Source organism: Portunus trituberculatus, chromosome 24, assembly GCF_017591435.1.
Source record: "Portunus trituberculatus isolate SZX2019 chromosome 24, ASM1759143v1, whole genome shotgun sequence".
In the NCBI taxonomy this organism is placed as follows: Eukaryota; Metazoa; Arthropoda; class Malacostraca; order Decapoda; family Portunidae; genus Portunus; species Portunus trituberculatus.
In genome coordinates this window covers 9,983,312-9,995,811 of record NC_059278.1, presented here as the reverse complement: position 1 = coordinate 9,995,811, position 12,500 = coordinate 9,983,312, and the positions used below count along the sequence as shown (strand labels likewise).

The 12,500-nt window shown below is 43.9% G+C and overlaps 1 protein-coding gene across 3 annotated transcripts; it reads left to right on the top strand.

The window, feature by feature from the left end:
- Positions 1–3,816: 3,816 nt before the first annotated feature.
- On the top strand, positions 3,817–10,970 carry LOC123508148 (kielin/chordin-like protein). Of its 3 annotated transcripts, none has more exons than XM_045261674.1 (18): positions 3,817–4,016; positions 4,159–4,368; positions 4,557–4,685; positions 4,777–4,923; positions 5,043–5,271; positions 5,373–5,567; positions 5,651–5,845; positions 5,964–6,155; positions 7,261–7,455; positions 7,671–7,868; positions 7,955–8,362; positions 8,601–8,789; positions 8,896–9,093; positions 9,286–9,477; positions 9,618–9,719; positions 9,866–9,988; positions 10,134–10,256; positions 10,469–10,970. In XM_045261674.1, the coding sequence occupies exons 1-18, from the start codon at positions 3,923–3,925 to the stop codon at positions 10,692–10,694; spliced, it is 3,345 nt and encodes a 1,114-aa protein (XP_045117609.1). In that variant the 5' UTR covers positions 3,817–3,922; the 3' UTR covers positions 10,695–10,970. The 3 variants fall into 3 exon arrangements, with proteins under 3 accessions (XP_045117609.1, XP_045117608.1, XP_045117610.1); XM_045261673.1 differs by having other exon boundaries at positions 10,466–10,970; XM_045261675.1 differs by lacking the exon at positions 7,671–7,868 and having other exon boundaries at positions 10,466–10,970.
- The last annotated feature ends 1,530 nt before the right edge of the window (positions 10,971–12,500 follow it).

Sequence of the window (12,500 nt, the reverse complement as noted above, 5' to 3'; positions counted from 1 at the left end):
AGGAAAAAAAGAAGAGAGTATGAGCATATATATTTTTTATATTTCTTTTTTTTTACTTTTATTTCTATATTGCGTGGAAGAATGGCGTTTTATTGTTTCCTGTGACGGGATGCGGAAAGGAGTCTGAAAGCTCTCTTGTGTTTCAATTGTTTGGTATTATATTTAGAGATGTACCGATACCAAAATTTTGGCCGATTCCGATACCAATACCGATACCACCTAATTGGGCCAATACCGATACTACTACCGAACCCAATACCACCGATACCGATACTACTACTTATAGTGATTACTGCACTGGACACCAGGATGAGTTGGTGGACGGCGAGCGTTATCAGATGGGAAGCTTTGTTTTTGGGGGATGCTGTAAGTCCTTCTGAGAACGTTTGTGAAATAGGAACAATTGCAAACGCTTTTTGAAGCCATTTGCAAAGGTAAAATATTACCACAGAAAACAGTATTCTATGACATACGGTAATCACCACGGAAACTTAATACGCCGTATTATATTAATTTGGTATCATCAATATCATATATTGAATATATCACTAAGTACTAAATTCCTTTTAGGTATCGGAAGTATCGGCATAAAAAAGCCAATACCGATACCGATACCGATATCCGAAAAATAGGCCCATACCGCCGATTCCGATACCGATACCGATGCATCGGTACATCTCTAATTATATTTTTCTTTCTATCTTTCTCTCTGTTTTCCTTTTTTACTTAGTTTTACACTTTAATTTTAATTTTGAAATTATCGTGTCTTTTTGTCCTCTTCCTTTGCCTTTTATTGCATGTCTTTGTGTTGAGTTTTTTTTTTTATTCTTTCTTTGTTATTCTTGTTCTTCATAAAATTTTGTTTAAGCCCCCAGACTTACATATCTTTCTGTTTTGTTGTTGTTCCGTAGTTCAGCGGGGTTTTTTTATATTGTCTTTGTTCTTGATGTGTGTGTGTGTGTGTGTGTGTGTGTGTGTGTGTGTGTGTGTGTGTGTGTGTGTGTGTGTGTGTGCGCCTGTGCGCCCACACTAGTATTATGTATATGTAAACCACACCAAAAGTCCTTCAGTCTGAATATAATCACAATAGACGCTTTAACGTTCTCGTAAAAGTTTTAAGTGAAAAGGAAAAAAAAGGTAAAAATAAAAAAAGAAAATAAAAATGATATAAAAATATCTATTTTTAAAATTTTGTTTTATAAGAAAGCTTGAAGAATATTTTTATTTAGAAAATATGACAATTTACTCTGTGGATTTTAGTTATAGTAAATAATGATAATCTTGGTGGCTGTGATGTCGAAAGGATTTGAACACACGTATATTTTCCCTTCTATAACTAAAAAACATTACCTTTGTATGTGTTATTTTTTTGTGATTGAAGATTTTCCATGACATCTTTTAATGTACCTATGTATCTGACTCCAGGTACGTTGCCTCTCATACTGGAGTGATAGCATTGTCCTCTTAAGGACCGTGACTAGCCCACTTCAGCAACGACAAGTGACAGTTATGTACTGCGTTGATACCGCTGGAAGAGGACCTGATATGATAAGTTAGAGAGGAATTATAAGTGTGTGTGTGTGTGTGTGTGTGTGTGTGTGTGTGTGTGTGTGTGTGTGTGTGAAACGTATAACATAGAACATTATTTTCGTGTTGTGTCAGAATGATGAAATAACGAAATTAATAAGAAAGTGGGTTGTTCAGAGAGAGAGAGAGAGAGAGAGAGAGAGAGAGAGAGAGAGAGAGAGATTAAATAATAGACAGAAAAGGCGAAAAAGTGAGGCGGACAGGGAAAGAGGAGAGAGGAGTGACGGTAGAAGGGAGGGAGATGATTGGAAGGGGCAGGAAGGAAGGAGGAAGAGGATAACAGGGGAATGGGGAGGACTTGTTAAATATCCAATCAGCGAACCTGCTTATTTATCCCTCTCTTCCTGTTCCCATTTACTTGACACTCCTTTCACTTCCCACATTCCACCTTATGTTCCCTTCACACCTCACATCACTCCGCACCTCCCATACATTGCCATGCACCCTACCACTACACTTCATCATCCATTATCATCCATACCTGCAGCCACATCCTAACCATCCACCGCCATTCTCAAGTAAGGCAAGCATACGGTTTATAATGTCATTTTGTGGGGTGCATTAATGAGTATTACTTCCTAGTGGTGGTAGTTTGGACTCACGCCGCTCGGTTAAGCTTAACTGGAGGTATACGGCGCGTGTTTGATGACGATCTAACCCACTGCAGGAGAGGAGAGGAAGAGAGAAAAAGCGTGGGTGTGCCTCAGCTGGTCTGGGTGCAATGATTGGCTTGGTAGGTAGGTCAGGTTAGGAAAGATTGATTAGGTTAGTTGTAGATAGGGTTAAGTTAGGTTAGTTTTAGATAAGGATAGGAAAGACCGAAGTGTAGATGAGGTTGTTAGGGTATATTAGGTCAAATGAGGTAGATCGGGTTAGGTTAGGTTAGGTTACGTTGTTAGGTTAGATAAACATAGAGAGATTATGTAATGTTCGGTTAGGTTACGTAGGTTAGGTAAGGTGTGGTAGGTTATGATGGGTTCAGTAAAGGTAAGAAAAATAGACTGATTGAATTTAGTTAGGTTAGGTTACGTTAGCTGTGGTAGATGGAGTTAGGATAGCTTGGACAAGTCAGGAGAGATTGTCTGTTAGATTAGATTAAATTTGATTGCTTTAGGTTCTGTTAACTGAGGTAGCATTTCATTATTTTCTACAGCTTATTCTTTATCATTGAATGTGTGTGTGTGTGTGTGTGTGTGTGTGTGTGTGTGTGTGTGTGTGTGTGTAGCAGTGGCGATTTTCTTGTGTGGATATGTGAGTGAGCAGCTGGGAGGATAGTCGGGGATCAGCACAGCCCACTAGCCGGAGGATGCATGGTCGGGGGAGGATGGGGGACGGTAAGAGGTTAATGGGAAGGAGTGTAGGAGTCGACTGAGATAGATAGACAGAGATAGATAGATAGATAGATAGATAGACAGACAGACAGACAGACAGACATATATATATATATATATATATATATATATATATATATATATATATATATATATATATATATATATATATATATATATAGAGAGAGAGAGAGAGAGAGAGAGAGAGAGAGAGAGAGAGAGAGAGAGAGAGAGAAAGAGAGAGAGAATTTACAGATTTACATAAATTATCCTTCAGTTCATAATTTTTCCCATCTTCTTTTCTTCTTTCTTCTCCTCTGAACTGCTGATTGGAGATTTTATTATATGTCATTAGAGAATGTAAAGAAGTTACCATGTTGGCCAGGTAAGAAGCAAGAAGGGATTACAAAGTAGCGGAAGTAATTAAGTTTTGGTCAGGTGTTAAGGTCATTAAAGGTTTAAGGCCAGGTGTGTTGATTAAAGTAAAGGTGGAATAGGGGAGGGAGGAGGAGGAGGAGGAGGAAAAGGAAGAGGTGTTCAGGAAAATGAGACAGAAAGATTGAGCTTGAAACACTACTGAAATAAAGAAAAACTAGTAAAAATGGTCAAATTGAGAAAACTTTTAGATTATTTATGAGTCTTACCTATTTGTAATTTAGTAGCAAGACATGTAATCCGCCACTTTTCATCCTCCTCCTGCTCCTCTTCCTCTCCATTATTATAACAATGTTATTATTTATTCTTTTCTCTTTAAAAGTAAAACTAAGTAAAAAAATAAATCATTAGAAATAAAAGAATCCGTTACGGAGCCGAAATCTCTTAAGTGAACCATGAGTGACTTGATTGAAGCTTCACGATGCTCCGTCAGAAGCTTCATCAAGGCTTGAGAAGAGGGAAGGGCGCCAGTCAGCTCTCTCTTACCGTGTGGTGAGGGCGGTGCGGAGGGTTGTGAAGGCAACGTGGGAGTTTACTGGTGTTCGGGGAAGGAGGGCATTGAGTTCGTTATGGGGTTGGTTACTGTGGTTCCGTGCGCCGTGTGGCTGCTCCTGGTTACCTTTATGGTGTTGTTGGCTGGTGTCTCTTCTGCTGCTGTTGACTGTGAGTGTTGGTGTTAGGCGGTAGGGGATTGGGAGGGTTTTCTTTCTTACTGCTGTAAGCCTATGGTGTTAGTGTTAGGGACGTGTTTCTCTAGACGAGCAACCAATTTGAAGACAAGGAATTTATCAACTAAATCTTTCAGACTTTGGAAGTGGCATTCTTACCTCTTCCACAACACGCCGGCCACCCTTCACAATCGCCCCACCTTTCACCATCGCCCCGCCCGTCACGCCACGCCCTATCTGCCGGGACCCTGAGGAGTGTTGTAGATTTGAATTTTTTTCTGAGGATTTCCATACTTGCTGCGAGGAGCACGGATGCTGCCCTATGACGTGTCTGCAGACTGACGAAGGTGGGTGTAGATGTAGTTGTTGGTTTGACTAATTCATGAGTTTGTACATTATTATTCGAAAGTAAAGTAACATTATTATTCGAAAGTAAAGTAACATTATTATTCGAAAGTAAAGTAACATTATTATTCGAAAGTAATACTATTTAGAATCTTCGCTAAGGGTTGCTAATATTTTCCGTCTCACCCAGACGGCATCATCGTCCCCACATACCCGTGCCACGCATGGGAGTGTTGTGTGCACCGTGAAAGATCACCAAAGCACCAAGACTGCTGCAGGCGTCACGGGTGCTGTCCTCATTGTAGGGAGGTGAACCGAGGTGTGTTGTCACCCGTTGTAATGTTGTTAAAAGTAATAAATAGGGGGAGGGTAAGTGGTTATCCGTTGCCTACACGAAATTCTTCCTACAGGATGCTGTTTCAACGACGTGCGTTACTTCTACGGGAGTTTGGTGATGGACTTGCCGGACGCTTGTGTACAGCTAGTATGCGCCGCTAAGCTTACAGACATGTATCCTTACTTCCGGTCCACCATAGCTGCCGTGAAGACTTGTTCCTGTGAGTCGGTGATGATAGATTAGTGATGATAGATTAAAGCTTCAGTTCCCGTACCGTAGAGTTGTCGTCTCTTAACTTTAGTAGCTATGTCAGTTTAGTTCCCAGTTCAATTATTGCAGTTACTGATGTCATGGAGGAATGTTTGGGATGCCCGGTGTATCACTGCGTGGACGATTCTGGGATGGAGCGCATGGAGGGGGAGGAATGGTATCCCTCGCCGTGTTTTCGGTGTGAGTGTCGACAAGGGCATCAGCGCTGCGCCCGTATCCTCCCACCATGTCTGCCTCCCCCACACCCGAACTGTATCATCATTCCTGGACCCTGCTGTAACACCTACCATTGCGAGGAGTAAGTTTTGTTTTCCCTTAATATATCGGTTGTGGTCGTTAGACATTCAAATTGTGTTGAGACCTCGAAGACCTCGGTAATTTTTTTTTTCGTTACTATAGGGGATGTGTTGACGAAGATGGTAATTTCCGACCGGTTGGTGCTGAGTGGCCCACGAGTAATCCCTGCCAGACGATGATTTGCACTGAAACTGGTATAGAGACCACTACCATTGCTTGCAAGCCGCCGCCACCTCCCCATAAAGGCTGCTTCTTGCAGAACGTCCCAGGCCAGTGCTGCCGTGAATGGAACTGCAGGTGAGTGTGAGGGTTGGGTGAACAACTTTATGTGAATAGTTGACATCCAAACTCTGGAATCATGACTTAACTTTTTTTTTCAGCCGTTGTGTAGACACTGACGGGTCTATTCACCAACTGCATGCTGAGTGGCAGGCTGGCCCATGCATAGTGAAGGTCTGTACCACCACCGGCATCGTGGTGAGGGACATAATCTGCCCTAAGCTTGACCCAGCTCCCCATGACACGTGCTACAGGGATGTTGTGGAAGGGGACTGCTGTGAGAAATGGAAGTGCGAGTAAGTGGAGTGGTTTGGCAGTCGGATAGTTTGAATCTCGTTAGTTTTTTTGGGATCTATTTAGTTCAGGGAATTTTGTGGTTCTGGTAAATGTTTAATTGATGCTGACTTCTCTCAGTGGCTGCTGGGTCAATGGTGAGCTGCACCCACCAGGCAGTCAGTGGCCCACTGATGACCCATGCTCCAACAATGTGTGTAGAGACGACATGGTAGTAGTGCAGCCAGTAGACTGCCCTGATTTCCCGAGGCCTCATGAAAGCTGCTTCGAGCACATCCCTGACGGGGCGTGTTGTCCTGCATGGAACTGTAGGTAAGATTGTCTTGAGCTTGGTTCGGTCGTTAGCCCGTAATTTTTCCTTTTAAAGAAATTCATGTAGTTTAAAGGGTTATTTAAAGGGATCCTACTAGGACATTAATATACATTTCGGTTGTGGACAAACGGTGTTTTTTGCAGGTATCTCCTAAACGAATCTTTGGATGATTATTTCAACACACTACCTTGAACATCCGTTCGTAATTTATGGTTAACATCCGTTGGTAATTTATGGTTAACATACCAGTGCAATGTGTTACGTGACTAGTTTGCTCGTGAAAAATAACACAGCCGACGAGTCATGATGTATTAGAATGAAAGTGTGGCCTCCCCACACACATCCAAATCATTCCTAACCACTACTACGTCTCCCCCGTCTCGGAAGTTCTCGCCCTTTATCCCTCCTCTCCTCTCACTGGCTCCTCGCCTCCCTCACTCCTGTGTCCCTCCCTACTTCTCCCATCACTGTATTTATACATTATAATGTTCTGTAAGTGTGTATGTATAGATTATTAACGAGTCCAGTTTATATAATATTTTGTTAGATGCGTTGCTTATTATCCAGCTATACGGCCATTAACAGCGGAATTAGCTATTGCTTTCACGGTCGTTTGACCCGCTCTGGTTTTCATGTCCACATATACCAGCATTTGTATATGTCCACATGTACCAGCAATTGTATTAAATATTATTAATGTATATGCATGTATATACTGACGTATGTAACTATTATACCTATGTAATTACAATAGGGAAAAAGAAATCAAAGGTGGAAGGCTGATGGTGTTAATAAGGGGTGAAGAGGGTCATGCGATACTGGGGTAGTGGTGGTGGTCTGGGGGGTTCTTCCTGGTGGTGAAGTTCGACGAGTACCCCACACTCGTCCGATTCTGTATAACACCTTTGATATGATGACTGGATTAGGCGTAAAATCACTCGGTAAACTCATCACATAGCACTGTGGTATGTTAACCATAAATTACGGACGGATGTTCAAGGTAGTGTTGAAATATCATGCTCATCCAACGATTCGTTTAGTTGTCTGCAAAAAAGTTTGTCCACCGCTGAAATGTATAGTAGGTGATAAACAAATTCTGTGCAGCGGGTGTCTGGACGACGATGGCACGTATCATCCTCTGTACCACGAGTGGCAGATCGACCCTTGTACCACGCTGGTCTGTCACCTCAACGGTATTACCTCTAAGACTCCTCCTTGTCTCCCGCTGGGACCTGCACCACACTCCTCCTGTTTCTCGGTCTTCCAGTCTGGGAGCTGCTGCAAGGAGTGGAAGTGCGAGTAAGTGTTTAAAAAAAATTCGGTAGTAGACTAAAATGTTAATTTGATGAACAATTTTGCCGAATTTAATCTTTGTAGCCCTCGATCACTCTTTGGATGTCTCATGCAGCGGTTGTTTCCATCCTCTGGGTAGTGAGTGGCCCAGCAGTGATCCCTGTGTGACTGCCAAATTTAATCTTTGTAGCCCTCTATCACTGTTTGGTTGTCTCGTGCAGCGGTTGTATTGATAATGCCGGGGAGTTCCATCCTCTGGGCAGCGAGTGGCCCAGCAGTGACCCCTGTGTGACAATGTTGTGTGTGCCACCGGGTATCATAGAAAATGCAACAATGGCTTGCCAGCTTGGTCCTCGTCCCCATGAAGGCTGCTTCTTTCAAGCCGTCGAGGGACGGTGCTGTGCTCAGTGGAATTGCAGGCGAGTCTGTAACAAGGAAGACGTTACTCTTGTTAGCTCTATCGGCGTTCCCACTTTAACGATACTAACCGACCGTGTATTTGCAGCGGCTGTCGGGATGATAGTGGGAAGTTCCGCAAGCTGTTGGAGAAGTGGAAGAGTGACCCCTGCACCACCCACACCTGTACGAGTAGTGGTATCAAAACGCATGAGTTGCGGTGCACGACGCCTCCACCCAGACCTCACTATTCGTGCAAATTGGTGGTGTTACCCGACCACTGCTGTCCTTCATGGAACTGCAAACATGGTAGAAGTACCACAAGCTGTTTCGACGATGAGAGCAGCGAATACGAGAACGGCAGAGAGTGGGCAGCAGACGAGCCCTGCATGATCCACCGTTGTGACTCTGGTACCATCATCACTGAGCCTGTGGAGTGCGACGATAAACCTACGCCTGTAAACTGCTTTGAGGAGGTGATGGTGGAAGGAGAGTGTTGCCCCAAATGGAATTGCAGGTACATAGGTTAGGTACAGAGAAAATGTATACACAACCTTCTGTAAGTAGCTTCTTCGCAATTATTTCCGCAGTGATCCATTCTTGGTGGGTAAGGGTAGAGGTGGAAGAAGAGTGTTGACCCAAATGGAATTCCAGGTATATAGGTTAGATGTGACTGGTATTCACAACTTACTGTAAGTAACTTCTTGGCGTCTGTTTTTGATATATTATTAGTGGTCTTTTCCATATGGTCTTAGCGGGTGCATGGACGAGGACCATGTTTATCACAAGCTGGATGACGTGTGGAAAGTAGCCCCGTGCATCCGACGAAGCTGTCATGAAACTGGTATAAATGAAGCCATCGTGGATTGTCCACCGGGACCTCCACACCCTGGCTGCCGGCAGTGGTTTGACTCGGAGGAGTGTTGTCCCCAGTGGGACTGCAGGTGAGCACAGCACAGACGAGGCGAATGGCGAGGAACGTTGATTTTGTGGTTTGTCCCAAATATGGTTGTTGCTAGAATTACTAATCTTCTGATCATGGTTCACTAGCGATTGCCTTGATGAAGAAGGCAACTTCAGGATGAACGGCACCAAGTGGACGTCTCTGTCAGACCCTTGTGTTACTTTCACATGTATGAACTCTGAGGTAGACAGAATATTGATTGCGTGCGATGTAATTCCGTCTCCGTCACCGAACTGTTTCTTGTCAACCCAAGAGGATCAGTGTTGCCCGTCGTGGAACTGCAGGTAACGCCAATGTAGAGTATGGGTTATATTTAATGTAAATTAGATTCCCTAGGAGTACGAATTTTAGTCATATAAATTCCCTAAGAATAAAAGAAGAATCGCTATATTAAGTATTTATGAAATATAAGTTTCACAGCGCGCTACGCGTAAAAATAGCGATATACTTAAGTATTCGTGGAATAAATTTCACAGCGGATGTACGGACGAGATGGGAGAATTCCATCGTCTGGGTGACTCCTGGGTCTCCAACTGCATGATTCACAACTGCACGCTGCAAGGCATCGTTCGTGAAGATGTGAAGTGCAGGGAAGCACCGAGACCGGATTGTCTGCTGGAGCCAGCCCCTCCTGGTGGTTGTTGCCCTACGTGGAACTGTCGAAAAGTGTACGTTTTTAAGGGCATGGGAAAGTAAAAATGATGGGTAGTCAAACTAGTAAAAGGGAATTCTAGTACAATCGTAGAGGGGGGAATAAGTGAGGTATGGAAGAGTTTGATTTTGGGAAGTAATGTAAATTTCCCTACAGACCTCTCGACTGTTCTACTGTAAAGTGTCAAGGCCCGCCATGGAACGCTATCTGTGTGGCCAACATCTCTCCGCAGCAATGCTGTCCCGTGTATGCCTGCCGGTGAGCGACTTGAAGGTTAAGTTAATTTCGATTGTATATGAACTAGTTATCGTAACGTAACTGTGTTCTTGTATTCATTCAAAGGTAATTTAGCCGTATAGCAAGATTTAAAGTACAAAACATCGGTGTGGTTCTTCTCCACGCAGACCCCCGCAACCCATCCCCAATATGCCCAAGTGTCTCGCGGTGTACTGCTTGGGACCACCTCTGCATGAATACTGCATGGCGCGCTATCCTCCAGGCCAGTGCTGTCCACGTTACTTCTGCAGGTGATAATTTAGTGCATTATAAGCGTATTATCTTATGTCCGCTGAACACTACTATCTGCTTCATGCATAGCCCATTGCCAATTTTTATCCCATGTACAGGCCGACCACCGTGCTTGGATGTTTACTAATTACCATCCTCCCACAGACCTACTGAGGCACCCACCCTTCCCCCTGAGTGTGCTAGTGTGCTGTGTCTCGCTCCTCCTCCTAATGTTAATTGTACGGTCACCACGCCGCCCGGAGAGTGTTGCCCTGTGTTCGACTGCGAGTGAGTACCAGAATTGATTGGTATATGTAAATTCCAGCCTAAAATTGTTGAACAGATTGACTTGGTTGGTATCGTTTTGTTCTCGGGATATGCAGTTTCATTCTTATTCCCTTGAGGATAACCAGGTAATGCTAAAAAAAAAATACAATTGAGAGGGAGATGGTATACCAGTCTTTTCTTTAGATTTTGAGTATTTACATCTTTCTAAGAAGCACACCCCGAACGATGACCACCAGCACCACCACCACCACATCCAAGACTTCTACTACTCTGGGCATTACGGAACCATCACAGGCGCCAAGTTCATCTCCCGGCAAGGACTGCGTGGATCACAAAGGGGTCCACAGGGCCGAGGGCGACATATGGCTGTCTTCGGAGGATGGGTGCAGGAAGTCCCAGTGTCACCAAGGCCTGATCATTTATCATTATGAGTGTTAACATGACCAGGATGGTGTACTCGCATAGTAGAGATGGTTCATTAAGTCTCTACCTCCTACTATCCTTTAGATCGTGGGGTCGGTTCGGTGTTCCAAGTTACTGTATTAATCAAACATCTTTGTCATATTGTAAGAGGCTTTAGTATGTACATATTTTACGTGCTTGTTACCGTTAGTGTAGCGTGTTCATTACAAGATGTGTTTTGTTAAATGTACATGAATTTTAAACACTATAGAAGTTTTGTTGCTAGTGTTGTTAAATATATATTTACCATAATGGCTCTGTATGGAAATAGCCTACTTGAACGTGACACACTGACTAAACTAAATCTTGCACGGCAAAGGGCAAAACGAAGGTTTCAGAAAGGTGTTGGCATGGGCGAGGCCAATAAAACGAAGGAAACCAAATCCACTGGTCCAAAGAAGTCAAAAGCAATTTTAAAATCTAAATTGGGTTTGTCATAGTAAGGAAAACGAACCGCCACAAAGTTAACCAGGCAAATGAATGAATAACTACGTGCAAGTCTCGTGCAGTAAGGCTACGGGAAGGTAAAAGTGCCTTCCCACTCGCATACAGTTAGGAAGACCAAACGAACAAGTAGCATAAATAAGGATGGGGAATAGCGCGAAATACGCTGTAGCTTCCATGACCGAGGGTACAATGAGGTTTGTGGTAATTTTTTTTATACGTACAAGGATTGCAATAGGTCTCCATGCCAAATCTCGGATACGCGCAGATAAGTTAGTTCAGACGTGAGATTTAAGGTATCGCTTGAAAGTAAGAAAAAAAAAAAAAAATTTTGTACCATGACATTTCTACATTCGTTCTGCTTAAGACCCTTCCACACGACGGCCAAATGCACGGCGGACAGACACTTGTTAAGCCGTGTCCACACTATCAAGCATGCTCGACGGGCAACCGGTGATACAAGATCCCGTTCCAATATATAATATAAGCAAGGAGGTTGAGTGGTAGGGCACGGTGACATCAGAAGCAAGGAGACTGCGGGCAAACGAGCGGGCAACTGTCCGTGAGTGAGTTTGAAGGAAACCATGAACCTGTATTTGACGCCACTCATCAGTTTACAACTTTGCCCGCCAGTCTTTGCCCGGTGAAGGAGTATGTATTGTGGGCTAAACTACATCTGGTAGCACTGTTTGTTGCCAGATTCCTGCCTGTGGTTTTCCCGCTTCTGATGTCATCAGCCCTCATTCTCACTACCTATTGCGACCTGGTATCACTGTTTGCCCGTCGAACATGCTCGATAGTGTGGACACGGCTTTATTTTACCAATTGTCCGTGGTATGGGTGGCTATCACGAGTGTAGATGACGTCATAGACGAGGAAACCACGGCAAACCATCGAAGTGCCCGCGCCCGTTGTTGAGGCACTGGATGGGCGCCTGACTAGGAACCACGTTGCCAGACACACGATGTTACAAGTCAACACCGTACCCTCCGTGGGTATCGTGGGTGTACGTTTAGCTATACGTTTAGCTTTAACTGCCCGGCGACGATTCTGAATGTTGTACCGAACACCTCACTGGCCGACGTTGCCTGCCACTGCTCTGATTGCACTCTGCCCTCTGCCCGGCGTCCAGCCCAAGTCATACATGTGCCTGCCCGTCTTATCTGAACTTTCTGATGTGGGAACGCTGTTTCAAAGCGGGAGAATTGCGGGCAAATTAGAATGCTCGCCGTACATTTGCCGCTGTGTGGAAGGGCCTTTACTTTTCATTTTATACATCTTCAGAAACGTGTGTGGGGGGATCAAATGGTTTAATCAAACAAATCTAAAGATAAAAAT